The 18,419-nt window shown below is 36.9% G+C and overlaps 1 protein-coding gene across 18 annotated transcripts in view; it reads left to right on the top strand.

Annotated features, from left to right (window-relative positions):
- The window catches only part of CDC42BPA (CDC42 binding protein kinase alpha), a 297,113-nt gene that overhangs the window by 30,038 nt on the left and 248,656 nt on the right, over positions 1–18,419 (top strand). For 16 of the 18 annotated variants that reach the window (XM_044943085.2, XM_006062426.4, XM_044943088.2 and 13 more), the window contains exon 2: positions 15,388–15,479. The exons of 1 other annotated variant lie outside the window; for it this stretch is intronic. In XM_044943085.2, coding sequence (XP_044799020.1) covers positions 15,388–15,479 — 92 coding nt within the window. Of the gene's footprint in view, positions 1–15,387; positions 15,480–18,419 lie in introns of those variants that run through there. One more of the 18 variants, XM_044943089.2, reaches the window with a different exon arrangement.

The raw sequence follows: 18,419 nt of genomic DNA on the forward strand, positions 1-18,419 counted from the left end.
CATGTATCTAACTCTATATACTTTCTCTAAGACTTCTTTTTCCCCACAAACTCACAGCATGGGGAAATCTCTTCTTTCTCATCCCTCTACCCTCTACCCTTCCCATTTCTCTTTCCTCTTCTTATCAGGTCCACTTTCTCTTCTCCTCCACTTCCCATTCCTTTTTCTTTTTTGTATATGTGAATATTTGAAACCTATCAAAGGCAGTCCCCCACCCCAACTGGTCATCTTTTCAGGGTTGAGCTGTTTCAAAAGCCTTGGGTAAGTTATGTTTTTTTCCTTGGTCTCTCCCTTCTTTTCCATTAGTGTTTATCTGCTTGAGAATTCCTAGGAAACTTTGAATATGACATAGGTGTTCCACAATTAGAATGAACTATACCTTAACAGTTAAGGGAGGCTCAAGACTGAATATATATATATATATATATATCTGACACTGTCCCAAACACAAACATTTTAGCAGGCAAAGACATTCTTCTGAATTCTTCACTGGCCATTATTATTTTCATTTTAATTTGAGCTCCTTATCATTTTATCAATCATCTTATAGCCAGGTCTTGCTTTCTTTTATGTTTTCATCTTATCTGTTTATAAAATATTAATACTTACCTTGCCAGTACTTTTGGGTTAATAAAGTCTCCATAAAGAAACTGAGAATTAGTTTAAGAAACTTATCCAATAATTTAGTTTTCTTTTAAGTTTATTCAGAGAATTAAATTCATAACTTTTAAATAAGCAATAAGGATATATTGCATAGCACTGGGAATTATAGTCATTATCTATAATAACTTATAATGGAGTATACTCTTCAAAAATAGCGAATCACTATGCCGTACATCTGATACTAATATAATATTATCATCAACTACACTTCAATTAAAAATATAACTAAATTTTTGTTAAATCTTTCTATCTTTTCCTTTAGAGTTTTTGCTTTTGGCATCTGATTAGAAAAGTTATTCCTCATCCCAAGAACATAAAAATACCCTACTCTAATACATTTATGGTATACATAGGTTGTTTTTTTAGATAATCTACCTATATTTAGACTGATACTTTTAAAACACATTTTAAATAGCTGGTAAGGCAAGACGCTTCATGTTTCTTTTTAAATGCTTTAAAAACATGTAAAAAATATAAACTAAATGGCCAAACTTTTTTTTTTTTTTACTTTTGTCATATTTTATACATATGGAATAATTTTAAAACATCATTTTGAGTCCAGTGGTTAAGACTCCCTACTTCTACCGCAAGGGGAAATGAGTTCAGTCCTTGATCAAGGAACTAAAATCCCACATGCTGCATGGCACTGCCCAAAAAAACAAAAACAAAACCCCACCATTTGATTGTAGTATTCTGACCAGCTGAGTGGAAATACTATATAGTGGCATATTTATTTTGTCTTTTTGAGATTTACTTCCCATAAAACTCTCACATAAAATAGCCTTTGAACCTGTTGTTTATTTATGCATTATTAGTAGTGGTGATAACTGAAGATACATGAAAGAGGTATGTGATGAGATTGTTACTATGGGAAGACTAAGTAACTGGTCCTTTCTAGCACAGTGGCTGGTACTGAACAGGAACTCAATAAAGAACTAAACGTAGAATTAAATGATTAATGAAGACATCTTCTGGGAGAATTTATGACACTCAACCTTATAGAACTGATTAAGTTTGGGATGCTCATATATTCACTGATCTCACTGGTAGGAAGCCAAGTAGGTGAGTTTAGAATGCTAGTTTAGCGATTTATAGTAAGGAATGTGTCTCAAGATTGGAGGCAGTTGTGTCAGCCCTATGAGTGCTTATTTTTTCTTGCAGAAAATATTTTATTAGAGGTTTATCTGAAGAACTGTGTTGGAATAAGGATAGTTACTCTAATGGGTTTAAGTTCTGATAGCCCATGACAGGAATGACATATCAAATGGATTAATATTTTGTTCATTTGTCAGCATCCCCGTCTACTGTGCATGAAAGACTACTACTTAGGTTTTTCACTTACAGATATGCTCTCCTGATCAGTATCTTCCTCCATTCTTTCCTAATTTAGTTATATTATTATTTTACCATCAGATCTTGCTCTGACTTAGTAGCAATCATTTTAAAAAATGTACATGTTGTACATTAACACAAGTTTATTTAAACTATTGGCAGTTACTGAGCCTTTATATATGTGAAATACATTTTAAGTATTTTATTATTTAATTATAAAACAATACAACACCATCACAAAGGTACTATACACCAATGTTCATAGAGATAGTCATAATAATACAAATGTTCATAAAAGAATGTGATATACACACATGCACGATGGAGTATGATTCAACCATAAAAAGGAATGATGTTCTGATACTGCTGTAACCTGGGTGAGCCTTGAAAATGTTACGCTAAGTGATATAAGCCAGAAATAAGCCACTTATTGAATGGTTCACTTATGAGGTACCTAGAAAAGGGACATTCACAGAGAAATAAAGTAGATTATAGAGTTTACCAGAAGTTGGGGCCAAAGGGGAATGGGGAATTATTGCTTAATAGTTGCAGAGTTTCTGTGTGGGGTGATGAAAATGTTTTGAAAATAGAAATCAGTGATGGTTGTACAATATTGTGAATGTGATTAATGCTGGTATGTACCCTCAAAAGTGGTTAAAATGGCATATTTTAAGTATATATATTTACCATAAAATAAAAGTGAAAAAACAAACAACCCACTGACTTAGGTTCTATTATTTCCATTTTGCAGTGAGGTTCAGAAAAGATAAGTAACTAGTACGAGATCATATAGCTAATAGGCTACAAACCCTAGCCTTGAACTCAGATCTAATTTCAGCTTTTATATTTTTAACCAAATGGTTCTCTGCTTTCAATAATGAAAGTTCCTCCTTTTCTGCTCCCTATGTCCATTCTCTTTCAGATATTATCTCTATTAATTCTTTGGCCTATATCCTTTTAGAGTCTTTTTCTGTGCATTCATTTAGGTGGGATATGTGTACATATAAAAATATGTACAACTTTTCCTTTTTTAAAATAAACATGATAATTTTGTACATACTGTTCTGTCACTGCCTTTTTTCTCTTGATAATACACCTAAGAGGTGTTTCCCTATTCATGTAGGTCTACTTTATTCTTTTTATTGACTGCATAGTGTTTCATGGTATGGGTATACCATAATTGATATACCATTTCCCTGTTTCTTAGGTAGTTTCTAGATATTTGTTCTACATAGAGTGTTACAGGGCTTGTACATATATCTGTGTACTATTCAGGATTAGATACTCACAAGTGAAATTTTGGGGTAAATGCAATGCACATTTAAAATACTTAAAGTTACTGAAATGTTTTCTTTTCCCAAAGTGGTTATTAAACTCCCCGTAATGGTGTATGAGTGTACCTGTTTCCCAGAAACAGGATATTATGAATCATTTTTTCTTCCTATCCCAAGATCAATAATTGATATTTTGACTTTAATATGTAAATTCTGATTTGCTTCCAGATCTTTGATATTTTTAATATGATCTTTTTTATTTTAAATTACCCCCTTTGTATGCTCTGCCCATTTCTCTAGTATTAGTCTTTTTCATAGATGTGTAAAAAAACTATTCTATATATTAATTCTTTTAAGTATATATTACAGATTTTCCCATATACTGTAAATTTTCCCATTGTTTTAAAAAACTTATCTTTAAACTTAGAGAGATTTAAGTTTTTATGTAGGTAGAAGACTTAAATTTTTATGTAGCTAAATCTAGCACTTCTTTCTTTTATGGCTTCTGGCCATGTGGCTATGTTTTGCTAAGAAAGTCTTCTCTACTTCAAGATTACAGGAATGTGCTCCATTATTTCCTCTGGTAGTGCTGTAGTTTTTACAAACATTTATTTCTTTAATTGGAGTTGGATGAGTTTGGATTAATCCCCCGCCCCCTGCCCCCAAATAGTCCATCTTTTTGCCACTGACTTGAATTGCCACTTTGATTTTATACTAAATTTTCACACATTCATGGACATTTTACTGAACTTATTTCTGTTTAATTGTTTTGTTGGTCTGGGGTTCAGGAAACTATGACACCATTGGACAAATCTAACTCACCACCTGTTTTTATTTTAAAGACTATTTTGTAAGGAAAGAAAGATTTTGTAAAGAAAGATGTTTTTAAATCTGTGCAGTAAGTTTACCCTGTTATTTGAATACCACAATCCTAAGTTACTAGTTCCTAGTTCTTTCTAAGTATGTCACAGGAAGTGGAATTCACTGAGGCTTGGAATGTGGAAAATGACATTCTCAGCCTATCCCGTGGCTTAAAAGGCTAATATTTTAAAACCAGGTGGTATTTTCTCTGATGACATATAATTTGGTATATCTACATACTTAATGTCTTTTAGAACATGATTTCTTAATCTAGGATTATGCAATATCTAATAATCTTTTTTATATCATATATAAAATTTGAGGTATATGTGCTTTCTTTTTCTTTGGGAGAAGTTCATAGCCTTATTTGGCTTCCCTGGTGGCTCAGTGGTAAAAAAAATCTGCCTGTAATGCAGGAGATGTGGCAGGAGCTGCAGGTTCGATCCCTGGGTCAGGAAGATCCTCTGGAAAAAGAAATGGCAGCCCACTACAGTATTCTTGCCTGGGAAATCTTCTAGACAGAGGAGCCTGGCTGGCTGCAAGTCCATGGGGTTGCAAAGAATCGATGTGGTCACTCACCTAGAGCCAGACATCCTGGAGTGTGAAGTTAAGTGGGCCTTTAGAAAGCATTACTATGAACAAAGGTAGTGGAGGTGATGGAATTCCAGTGGAGGTGATGGAATTTAGCATTTATTTCAAATGCTAAAAGATGGTGCTGTTAAAGTGCTCACTCAATGCATCACAAAAATTCAGCAATGGCCACAGGACTGGAAAAGGTCAGTTTTCATTATAATACCAAAGAAGGGCAAGAGCAAAGAATGTTCAAACTACCTTACAGTTGCACTTAGTTCCCATGCTGGCTCCAAATCCTTCAGGCTGTGCTTCAACAGTACGTGAACTGAGAACTTCCAAATGTACAAGCTGACTGCAGCCTATTATACAGAGTGAAGTAAGCCGGAAAGAAAAACACCAATACAGTATACTAACGCATATATATGGAATTTAGAAAGATGGTAACAATAACCCTGTAATGAGACCGCAAAAGAGACACTGATGTATAGAACAGTCTTTTGGACTCTGTGGGAGAGGGAGAGGGTGGGATGATTTGGGAGAATGGCTTTGAAATATGTATAATATCATATATGAAACGAGTTGCCAGTCCAGGTTCGATGCACAATACTGGATGCTTGGGGCTGGTGCACTGGGAAGACCCAGAGGGATGGTATGGGGAGGGAGGAGGGAGGAGGGTTCAGGATGGGGAACACATGTATACCTGTGGCAGATTCATTTTGATATATGGCAAACCCAATACAATATTGTAAAGTTAAATAAAATAAAATTAAAAAAAAAAAAAAAAGCAGAGGAACCAGAAATCAAATTGCCAACATCCGTTGGATCATAGAGAAAGCAAAGGAATTCCAAAAATAATCTAGTTCTGCTTCATTGGCTATGCTAAAGCCTTTGAATGTGTGGACCACAACCAACTGTGGAAAATTCTTAAATTGATGGGACTAGCAGACCACCTTACCTGCCTCTTGAGAAACCTGTATGCAGGTCAAGAAGCAACTCTTAGAACCTTGCATGAAACAGCAGACAGGTTCTAAATTGGCTAAGGAGTAGGTCAAGTCTGTATATTGTCACCCTGCTTATTTAACTTCTATACAGAATACATCATGTGAAGTGCCGGGCTGGATGACTCACAAGCTGAAATCAAGATTGCCAGGAGAAATAACAACTTCAGATATGCAGATGATAGCACTCTAATGACAGAAAGCGATGAGGAACTAAAGAGCCTCTTGAGGGTGAAAGAGGAGAGTGAAAAGGCTGGCTTAAAAAATTCAACATTTAAAAAACTAAGATCATGGCATCTGTTCCCATCACTTCATGGCAAGTAGGTGGGAATAAAACAGAAAGAGTGACAAATTTTATTTTCTTGGGCTCCAAAATCGGTGCGGACGGTGACTGCAGCCATGAAATTAAAAGATGCTTGCTCTTTGGAAGAAAACCTTGACAAATCTAGAGTGTATTAAAAAGCAGAGGCATCACTTTGCTGACAAAGGTCTATATAGTCAAAGCTATGGTTTTTCCAATAGTCATATATGGATGTGAGAGTTAGACTAAAGAGAAGGCCGAGCATTGAAGAATTTATGCTTTTGGATTGTGGTGCTGGAGAAGACTCTTGAGGGTCTCTTGGACAGCAAGGAGATCAAACCAGTCAAGTCAGTCCTAAAGGAAATCAGTCCTGAATATTCACTGGAAGGACTGATGCTGAAGCTGAAGCTCTCTCTGATACTTTGGCTACCTCATGCAAAAAACTGACTCTTTAGAAAAAACTCTGATGCTGGGAAAGATTGAAGGCAGGCAGAGAAGAGGGGGACAGAGGATGGAATGGTTAGATAGCATCACTGATTCAATGAATGTGAATTTGAGCAAACTCCAGGAGATAGTGAAGAACAGGAAAGCCTGGCATGCTGCAGTCCATGGGGTTGCAAAGAGTTGCACATGGCTTAGTGACTGAACAACAACTTTAAACAGCGAGTTTGAATTTAGGTATTATTAGTCTAACTGTTGCTTTAGTCAAGCAACAGTTAGACTAATAATAACTTAAGCAACAGTTAGAACTGGACATGGAACAACAGACTGGTTCCAAATAGGAAAAGGAGTACGTCAAGGCTGTATATTGTCACCCTGTTTATTTAACTTATATGCAGAGTACATCATGAGAAACGCTGGACTGGAAGAAACACAAGCTGGAATCAAGATTGCCGGGAGAAATATCAATAACCTCAGATATGCAGATGACACCACCCTTATGGCAGAAAGTGAAGAGGAACTCAAAAGCCTCTTGATGAAAGTGAAAGTGGAGAGTGAAAAAGTTGGCTTAAAGCTCAACATTCAGAAAACGAAGATCATGGCATCCGGTCCCATCACTTCATGGGAAATAGATGGGGAAAGAGTGGAAACAGTGTCAGACTTTATTTTTTTGGGCTCCAAAATCACTGCAGATGGTGACTGCAGCCATGAAATTAGAAGACGGTTACTCCTAGGAAGGAAAGTTATGACCAACCTAGATAGCATATTGAAAGGCAGAGACATTACTTTGCCAACAAAGGTCTGTCTAGTCAAGGCTATGGTTTTTCTTGTGGTCATGTATGGATGTGAGAGTTGGACTGTGAAGAAGGCTGCGTGCCGAAGAATTGATGCTTTTGAACTGTGGTGTTGGAGAAGACTCTTGAGAGTCCCTTGGACTGCAAGGAGATCCAACCAGTCCATTACTGAAGGAGATCAGCCCTGGGTGTTCTTTGGAAGGAATAATGCTAAAGCTGAAACTCCAGTACTTTGGCCACCTCATGCGAAGAGTTGACTCATTGGAAAAGACTCTGATGCTGGGAGGGATTGGGGGCAGGAGGAGAAGGGGACGACAGAGGATGAGATGGCTGGATGGCATCACTGACTCGATGGACGTGAGTCTGAGTGAACTCCGGGAGTTGGTGATGGACAGGGAGGCCTGGCGTGCTGCAATTCATGGGGTTGCAAAGAGTCGGACATGACTGAGCGACTGATCTGATCTGATCATTAGTCTAATATGTTTTCATTTCTGACTTTTTTTTTTCATTTTGAATAATTTATTGACTGTGGAGAAAATTTTTGTTTCTTCACATTTTAATGTTGAAATCTCGTTTTAAATTTTTTATTATGAACATTATAATGCCCTACAGAAGTTTGAAGAATAGTTTAATGAACCCCCATGTAGCCTAGATTTTTCTGTCTTTGATGTTTTGCCACATTTGTGCTGTTCTTTCTCTGTACACACATGCATACCTATTACTTTTGCTGAATTAGTGAGACTAAATTGTAGGTGTCTTGCCCCCTTACCTATACCTACATCAACGTCTGTTTTCTGAGAAATTAAAACATTCTCTTAGATCTTTCTACCATACAATGATTAATTTAGCAAATGTAACTCTGATACAGTATTATATAATATATATTTAATATTGAAGTTTCACCAGTTATCCTAATAATTTCCTTTACAGCAGTATTTATTTTTTATTCTTGGCTATGAGTCCCAATCCTTTATTACACATTGCATTTAGTTTTTATTTTATTTTATTTTTTGGCCACAGTGAGCAGTTAACAGGATCTTGGTTCCCTGACTGGGATCGAACCTGAGCCCTTAGTAGTGAAAGCATGGAGTACTAACCACTGGATCATCAGGGAATTCTGCATTTCATTTTAATGTCTCTTTAAAATCTTTTAATCTGGAGCAGTTCATATATATATATATATATATATATATATATATTATCTTTTAGGGTCCGTGTTGTGTCTTAAAACTTGTCATACCACAGGGTTTCTCAATTTAAGTTCTTCTGATTATTTCCATGTGATTAGAGTTGAGTTATCTGTCTCTGGGGCTCCCCTGACAGCTCAGTTGGTAAAGAATCTGCCTGCAATGCAGGAGACCCCGGTTCGATTCCTGGGTTGGGAAGACCCACTGGAGAAGGGATAAGCTTCCTACTCCAGTATTCTTGGGCTTCCCCTGTGGCTCAGCTAGTAAAGAATCCGCCTGCAATGCAGGAGACCTGGGTTTGAGCCCTGGGTTTGGAAGATCCCCTGGAGAACAGAAAGGCTACCCACTCCAGTATTCTGGCCTGGAGAAATTCCACGGACTGTGTAGTCCTTGGGGTCGCAAAGAGTCAGACACGGCTAAGCAACTTTCACCTTCACCTTACCTGTCTTTGGCAGGTGTGTGGTAATAAGTGATATTCTGTTCATACATCATACCAGAAGGCACATAATGTCTTTTGTCCATTGTCATGATGTTGTGTTGAACACATTAGACGTTCATCCCAGTAACCTAGACTGCTTTTGGTGAGCGCTGGTAAATAGAAATCAATGTCTGGATGTTATGTATGCTCATTGCTGCTGAGATAGTTGTATGTCATGCTTCAGTGTCTTCAGTATGTTATGCTGTGTGTGTGTCTATTAGTTTATATTTATACTGTGTATTATTCTTTTTTAAACATTTTAATTTTGTATTTATTTTTTTTACTGCTTGGCATGTGGGATTTGGCTCCCTGATCAGGGAAGAAACTCCTGCCCCCCGCAGTGGAAGGATGGAGTCTTAACCACTGGACCACCAGGGAAGTCCTGGTTCTTTGTATTCTAACTTAACACGAAAGATTTCTTTCTTGGTACCCCTTATTTCCATGTTTGTATTTCCTCACATTGGGAACCAAGGCTTCCAGCAACAGTTAAACATTATTGATTTGTTTGATTAACTACACTACATGTAAAATAGTTTCATAATTGGTACCTACTGATTCAAAGAACCAATCTAAGTGGAGTTCAAGTTGTTTGTATTCCTTTTTTTTCCCACTCGACTGAAGACAAATATTTAAAATACTTTGTTGTAAAGTTACTTGGATAAGTTTTTTTAAATAATTCCCTTGTGGTTATGTTATTTGTTTGAAGGCTAAAATTACACACAGAACAGAATACTCAGATAAGTGTCACTGTCACCTGTTACCACCCTGTCACTTCCACCTCACTCCTACTCACACTTTGTAGGCAATCGCTTTTAACTTTTTAATTTCTCCTTGAAGAAGTAAGGACATTTTAAAAATATAGTAGCAGACTTCATAAGGATCCAATACTTTGGCCACCTGATGCAATGAACTGACTCACTGGAAAAGATCCTGATGCTGGGAAAGATTGAAGGCAGGAGGAGAAGGGAACAACGGGGGATAAGATGGTTTAATGGCATCACAAACTCGATGGACATGAGTTTGAGCAAGCTCTGGGAGTTGGTGATGGACAGGGAAGCCTGGCGTGCTGCAGTCCATGGGATCGCAAAGAGTCAGACACGACTGAGCAACTGAACTGAACTGAACTTGTTTCTTCACTTAATGTATCTTGGATTGGATTAACAAGATGTAGTACAATGGAGTACTCTTGTTGTTGTTTAGTTGTGGAGTTGTTTCTGACTCTTTTACGACTGCAGAGACTGTAACTCACCAGGCTCCTCTTTCCTGGGATTTCCTAGGCAAGAATACTGGAGAGGGGTGCCATTTCCTTCTCCTGGGGGGCTTCCCAACCCAGGGATTGAACCCGAGTCTCCTGCTTTGGCAGGCAGATTTTTTACCACTGAGTTGCCAGAGAAGCCCACAATGGAGTATTCAGTTCAGTTCAGTCGCTCAGTCGTGTCCATCTCTTTGCGACCCCATGAATTGCAGCATGCCAGGCCTCCCTGTCCATCACCAATTCCTGGAGTTCACTCAGACTCACGGTCATCAAGTTGGTGATGCCATCCAGCCATCTCATCCTCTGTCGTCCCCTTCTCCTCCTGCCCCCAATCCTTCCCAGCATCAGAGTCTTTTCCAATGAGTCAACTCTTCGCATGAGGTGGCCAAAGTACTGGAGTTTCAGCTTTAGCATCATTCCTTCCAAAGAACACCCAGGACTGATCTCCTTTAGAATGGACTGGTTGGATCTCCTTGCAGTCCAAGGGACTCTCAAGAGTCTTCTCCAACGCCACAGTGCAAAAGCATAAATTCTTTGGGACTCAGCTTTCTTCACAGTCCAACTTTCACATCCATACCTAACTACTGGAAAAACCATAGCCTTGACTAGACGAACCTTTGTTGGCAAAGTAATGTCTCTGCTTTTGAATATGCTATCTAGGTTGGTCATAACTTTCCTTCCAAGGAGTAAGCGTCTTTTAATTTCATGGCTGCAGTCACCATCTGCCATGATTTTGGAGCCCCCAAAAATAAAGTCTGACACTGTTTCCGCTCTTTCCCCGTCTATTTCCCATGAAGTGATGGGACCAGATGCCATGATTTTCGTTTTCTGAATGCTGAGATTTAAGCCAACTTTTTCACTCTCCTCTTTCACCTTCATCAGGAGGTTCTTTAGTTCCTCTTCACTTTCTGCCATAAGGGTGGTGTCATCTGCGTATCTGAGGTTATTGATATTTCTCCCGGCAATCTTGATTCCAGCTTGTGCTTCTTCCAGCCCAGTGTTTCTCATGATGTACTCTGCATAGAAGTTAAATAAGCAGGGTGACAATATAAAGCCTTGATGTACTCCTTTTCCTATTTGGAACCAGTCTGTTGTTCCATGTCGAGTTCTATCTGTTGCTTCCTGACCTGCATATAGGTTTCTCAAGAGGCAGGTCAGGTGTTGTCAAACATAAAAATGAATGAAACTCTGCCATTTGTAGTAATGTGAATGGACCTAGAGAATATTATACTTAGTGAAATATCAGAATAAAAACATACTGTATGGTATTCATATGTGGAACCTAAAAAGTAATGCAAACAAATGTTATGTGCAAAATAGAAACACAGCTGTAGAAAACAAGCTGCTGCTGCTGCTGCTAAATCACTTCAGTTGTGTCCAACTCTGTGCAGCCCCATAGATGGCAGCCCACCAGGCTACCCCATCCCTGGGATTCTCCAGGCAAGAGCACTGGAGTGGGGTGCCGTTGCCGTCTCCGAGAAAACAAGCTATTGGTTACCAAATGGAGAGAGGGAAGAAAGGAGGAGTAGATTAAGGTTATGGGATTAAAAGAAACTGCTGTGTATAAAGTAGATAAACAGATAAAATAAACTGTGTATTGTATAGCACAGTTAATTGCAGGCATTATCTTGTAATAACTTTTAATGGAGTAAAGCCTATAAAAAAATGAATCACTATGCTCTATACCTGAAATTACTATAATATTGTAAATAAATAAAGTGCTATTTCAGATATCTTTCTAGATTATTTTTCAGAAGCTTTTTTTGATGTATAGGAGTGAAGTTGACTTGTGAATATTGTTTCTGTCCAGCATCTTATTTGACTCAGTCATTAATAATAATGACTCATACTGATTTTTTTGTGGGATCTATGTAAAGTAATGCTCAAAATTCTCCAAGCCAGGCTTCAACAGTACCTGAACCGTGAACTTCCTGATGTTCAAGCTGGATTTAGAAAAGGCAGAGGAACCAGAGATCAAATTGCCAACATCCGATGGCTCATTGAAAAAGCAAGAGAGTTCCAGAGAAACATCTATTTCTGCTTTATTGACTACCCCAAAGCCTTTGACTGTGTGAATCACAACAACTGTGGACAATTCTGAAAGAGATAGGAATACCAGATGACCTGACCTGCCTCTTGAGAAACCTGTATGCAGATTAAGAAGCAACAGTTAGAACTGGACATGGAACATCACACTGGTTCCAAACTGAGTAAGGAGTACGTCAACTCTGTATATTGTCACCTTGCTTATTTAACTTATATGCAGAGTACTACATGCGAAATGCTGGGCTGGACAAAGCACAACCTGAATGAAGATTGCCGGGAGAAATATCAGTAACCTCAAATGTGCAGATGACACCACTGTTATGGCAGAAAGCAAAGAAGAACTAAAGAGACTCTTGATGAAAGAAGAGAGTGAAAAAGCTGACTTAAAACTCTACATTCAAAAAACGAAGATCATGGCATCTGGTTTTATCACGTCATGGCAAATAGATGGGGAAACAATGGAAACAGTGAGAGACTTTATTTTCTTGGGCTCCAAAATCACTGCAGATGGTGACTGCAGCCGTGAAATTAAAAGATGCTTGCTCCTTGGAAGAAAAGTTATGACCAACCTGGACAGCATATTAAAAAGCAGAGACATTACTTTGGTGACAAAGGTCCATCTAGTCCAAGCTATGGATTTTCCAGTAGTCATGTATGGATGTGAGAGTTGGACTGTGAAGAAAGCTGAGCGCCGAAGAATTGATGCTTTTGAACTGTGGTGTTGGAGAAGACTCTTGAGAGTCCCTTGGACTGCAAGGAGATCCAACCAGTCCATTCTGAAGGAGATCAGCCCTGGGATTTCTTTGGAAGCAATGATGCTAAAGCTGAAACTCCAGTACTTTGGCCACTTCATGCAAAGAGTTGACTCATTGGAAACGACTCTGATGCTGGGAGGGATTGGGGGCAAGGAGGAGAAGGGGACGACAGAGGATGAGATGGCTGGATGGCATCACTGACTCGATGGACGTGAGTCTGGGTGAACTCCGGGAGTTGGTGATGGACAGGGAGGCCTGGCGTGTTGTAATTCATGGGGTCACAAAGAGTCGGACATGACTGAGCGACTGAACTGAACTGACTGACACCTTTGTAAATAATCTACTTGTAAATAAACTATCCTCGGATTGGAATAATTTATTTGTATTAGGACCCTCAGTGATTTCACAGTCTCACCATTTGTCCAGTCCAGTTTGTTCAAAACTAAGATGTCTTGGTTATTTTATTGAAATGTTAACTCCCTGGCTTTACATCTCTCTCTCACAGTATGAGATCCTTTATACCTTCATTCAGATTTGATCTGTTTATTTGATCTTCATCTTTTCTGTTGTGTGAATTCCAAATAGAGATTCAATCTGTATTTCCTTTCCTGACAATCTACAGCAGAAATCTAAACCACTGCAGAAACTTCTATACCAATGCAGAAATCTCTCATAGACTGTTTTCTGCAATGTGGAATACCCCTCTTTTCTAAACTGCTGCTGCTGCTGCTGCTGCTGCTGAGTTGCTTCAGTCGTGTCCGACTCTGTAACCCCATAGACGGCAGCCCATTAGGCACCCCCGTCCTTGGGATTCTCCAGACAAGAATACTGGAGTGGGTTGCCATTTCCTTCTCCAGTGCATGAAAGTAAAAAGTGAAAGTGAAGTTGCTCAGTTGTGGCAGACTCCTAGTGACCCCATGGACTGCAGCCCACCAGGCTCCTCCATCCATGGGATTTTCCAGGCAAGAGTACTGGAGTGGGGTGCCATTGCCTTCTCTGAACTAGTTAGGGCTAAATATCTTAGACCAAAACAAGTGGTAAGGCATTCTGTGTTTCTTTCTCTCTTCTAGTGCTTAAATACATATCCTTAATCTTCTACATTCTGGTCTATGGTAGGAAGGAGAAGAGAGCTATATCCATATATAAAGACCTTTTAATCATATTAACTCCTTTTTGTGTGAGAATAAGGAGGGACATCAGGGGAGGAGAGGTGATAGGTCTAAATTTCTATCAGAGACAGCAGAACATATAATTTACTTTATAATTTTTTTAAAATTTCAGTATATTCCCTATAATTAATAATGTTTAAGTTTCTTGCATGGCATCCAAGGCCATTTCCATTTTCCATTTTCTAGCCCTGATTTCTTTTTTATTGTTACAATTCTATTACAGCAATTATTTATTTACTGTTATCACCCAAAGTTCACTTTCTTGCTTCCCTTAATTTGCAAATATCTCTCCCTTTGCTGGGAATGGGGCTTCCCTGGTGGCTCAGAGGGTAAAGCATCTGCCTGCAATGTGGGATACCCGGGTTCAATTCCTGGGTTGGGAAGATCCCCTGGAGAAGGAAATGGCAACCCACTCCAGTATTCTTGCCTGGAGAATCCCATGGACGGAGAAGCCTGGCAGGCTACAGTCCACGCGGTCTCAAAGGGTTGGACAAGACTGAGCGACTTCACTTTCACTTTGCTGGGAATATCTACAGTGCAAACAGGTGAAGTAGTGAAGTTTACTTAGTCCTCAAGGCCCAGGTCCAAACTTACTCCCTCATTAGTGTTCACGTAAGAGGATTAGGGTTCCATTCTCACTGACCCTGAAGGCTTTGTGTCTGTCTCTGTTAGAAACTTTGATCACATTATTATGTTATGTGTTTACATACTGTGTAAACAGTCTTTCAGAAAGACTGTGAAGTTCTTGAATGAAGGTACCATATTGTAATTATATTTGTTTAAAACTCCAGTAATTGTCACCATGCTTTGTATAATATCAGCTCTTGCTAAAGGAATGTTAAAAGAAGAAATGAATGAACGTGGCAGAAATTTTGATTTACTGTGTGGGAACTGCTGAATCTCTCTGGTGCCAACATATTTCCTTTTACTCCTTGAATCTTTGTGTTAAAATATATATCTAGCATTGAGTTAGAATACATGGGATGTTTAACATAAGAATATATTGATCTCATTAGTATGTCATTGCTACTTTGTATTATTTCATATGTTATTTGGCTTTTAAAAATATGTTTTCCACCAAAAATATAATTCATATGTAAGAAATAAATGAAACATGGAAATTAAAACTATTTCTTCTCAGTATAGTTTCATGGGACTATTAAATACGTCAGCTTAATCCTTAATCATAATGTTTAAGAAATTCTGTTTACATCTAATTTGTATCACATTTCAATAATTGATATTACGTTTTTGTTTCAGCTAAACCATTTACTTCTAAAGTGAAACAGATGCGATTACATAGAGAAGACTTTGAAATATTAAAGGTGATTGGTCGAGGGGCTTTTGGAGAGGTAAGAGATAAAGATTTTATAGAGATCTGATGTTTGTTTTGCAAGCTATTTTATACAGTCTTTGAAAGAATTTAATGAAATATTATTTACTTGCTTTTGTAATTGATACTATTGATCAGAAATCATTGAATTTTGAATGAAATCTTTCTACATGGATTTTTTCCCAGTATACTTCTATTTTTATATGTTATTGAAGTTTGAGTATGTGGACTCTTCTGTTTGTCTATTTGTCTCTCCCGTGTCAATAGTACACCGCCTTAAATTAACTTCAGTTTGAGAAGTCTTAATATCTGGTAGTATATTTACTGTAACTTCTCTCTTTGCCTCTCTTGTTAACCCTTTATATTTTCATATAATTTGGAATAAATGTTTCAGTTTGTACTTACTCTTGAAAATCCACATCTACACTCAGCACTCACATATCTGGAATTTTGATGAGGATTGCACTTAACTAGAGATTACTTTGAAGTTAATTTACATCTTAATAATATTGAGTCAACCAATCCATGAACATAGTATGTTCCTTCATTTATTTAGGGCTTTATAAATTTAACCCATGAATTATTTGTAGTTTTCATTCAGTAGAGATAATTTATGCATTTTTCAGCAGATTTAGTCCTAGGTATGTTATATTCTTCATGCTGTTTTAATTAGATTGTTTGTTAAGTTTTATTTTCTAATTGTTTTTACTAGTAGTTAGAACTACGATTGAATCTTGTTTATTGACTTCATACTCAGCAACCTAGCTAATTGTACTTTTAAAATCATGAATTGTGTTGGATTTTAATCAATGCTTTATCAGCATCTTTTGAGACATGGCTTTTCTCCTTAATTAGTTGAGTTACATTGATGTATTTTCAAATGTGAAACTAACTTTGCATTTCTAAAATAAGCCAGCTTTGTTGGGATATATTATCCTTTTAATTTACTGTTGGACTTAGTTTACTATTAGTATGTGTGTTTTGGATCCTTAACAGGAATTGGCCTGACATTTTCCTGCTTACCACATCCTGATCAGATTTTGGTATCTTGGTTATACTGGCCTCATAAAAAGAAGGAGGTGTTTCCACTTTTATTGTTCTGTAGAAGAGTTTGAGAAGAATATTATTTCTTCCTTAAATGCTTAGAAGATTTCATTGGTGAAGCCATTTGAGCCTGGAGGTTCCTGTAGAGAGAGTTTCAAATTATATATTCATTTTAAAAAATTGGAAATTGGACTATGTGGATTTTCTGCATAGGTGTGTCAGTTTTGCTAGGTTCATCCATGTCACCTAATTTTTCAAATTTATTACTGTATTGGTCATTAGCACTTCTCATTTTTTTCATTTGTTATGCTTTGAGGTTTATCAGTTCTGTTATTTTTTTCAGTGAATTAACTTTTGCCCTTTGAATTTTCCTATACTAGATTTGTTTTCTGTTTCATTAGTTTTTGCTCTTAAAATATTCTCTGTCTTTGGTTTTAACTTGCTGTTCTTTTTCTAACTTGTGGAGATAGAACATTAATTTCTAGCTCTTTTCTATACTTTTTCCTCTAAGCAACTTTAGCTATAGCCAAGTTTTGATGTGTCATATTTTCATTATAATTTTCCTTAAAATACAGTGTAATTTCCAATGTGATTACAGATTTCTCTAGTGGATTTTTTTTTTTTAATCTTTGATTTTAGAAGTTTATTTCTCAGTCTCTACTTGGTGCATTTTAGTTATATTTCTGCTTCTGAGTGATAATTTAATTCTAGAGCAGTCAGGGAGTATGCACTGTGTATCTTCACATCTTTGAAATTTGCTGTCCGGTGTTCTATAAATATCAGTTAGGTGAAAGATATTAATCTTGTTTAAATCTTCCATATCCTTAGTGTTTTTCCTGCTTGTTGCTTCATTTCCTGAGAGAGGATTTGCTTATTTCTTTTTTATTTTATTTCTTTCAGTTTTTACCAATAGCTGATATAACATTATTATATCTTCCTAGTTATTAACTCTTTTATCAGGATATAATGATACCTGTTATCTCTAAGTAATAAAGTTAAACTTTACTTCATCTGATATTAGTTGAATGATTCCAGCTCTTTTTATTAGTCTTCTACATTAAATATCTTATTCCACCTTTTTAGTTTTAGTTTTCTATAACCTTGCATGTTTACCATTTAATAGAATATAGTTTTTGGTTTTTAATTCGGTCTGATAAATTTCTTATCTTTAATTGGAGTATAGTCAGTTGGCATTTAAATATAATTACATTATTCTTATTTGTTTTCTATTTGTCTTGCACATTTAGTATTATCTTTCAATTCTTGGGTTAACTGAGTATTTTAAATTATTCTTTCCCCCTTCTATTAATTTCTTAGCTGCACCTTATTTTATTGGTTTCCTGAGATTGCTTCTTCTGTTCTTAGTAAATTTGTATTGAGTGGCCAAAAGTTTGTTTGGGTTTTTCTAGAACATCTCACAAAAAAACCTGAATGAACTTTTGGCCAATCCAATATTTTGCCATTTCCCATTTTTTATTTTTTGTCATTATTGTCTTTTAGCTCTACATGTATTTGAAACCCCAAAAAATGTGATTATACTGTCCCTCTTCATTTTAGATTTACCCATGTATTTACAGTTTTTTACTCTTCGCATTCACATATTTATTTATATTTATATATTTCTTTTTGATTGGCATTTCCTTTTGACTTAAAAAAGTCCTTTAGTAATATTTTGCCAGGTCTGCTGAGATAAATTATCTGCCATTTTTTTTCTGAAAATACATTTATTTTGAGGTATTAACAAAATTGTGTTATACACATACTTAGCTCAGTGAATTTGTACATTTACATGAACTTCTGTAACCTTTATGTTGATCAAAATAGGCTTCTATTCCCGCATCTCTGTGAATAACCACCTTCTCAGTAACCATCTATTCTGACTTCTATAATTATAGATTTATTTTGCCTGTTTTTG

Source organism: Bubalus bubalis, chromosome 5 (assembly GCF_019923935.1).
Source record: "Bubalus bubalis isolate 160015118507 breed Murrah chromosome 5, NDDB_SH_1, whole genome shotgun sequence".
Lineage (NCBI taxonomy): Eukaryota > Metazoa > Chordata > Mammalia > Artiodactyla > Bovidae > Bubalus > Bubalus bubalis.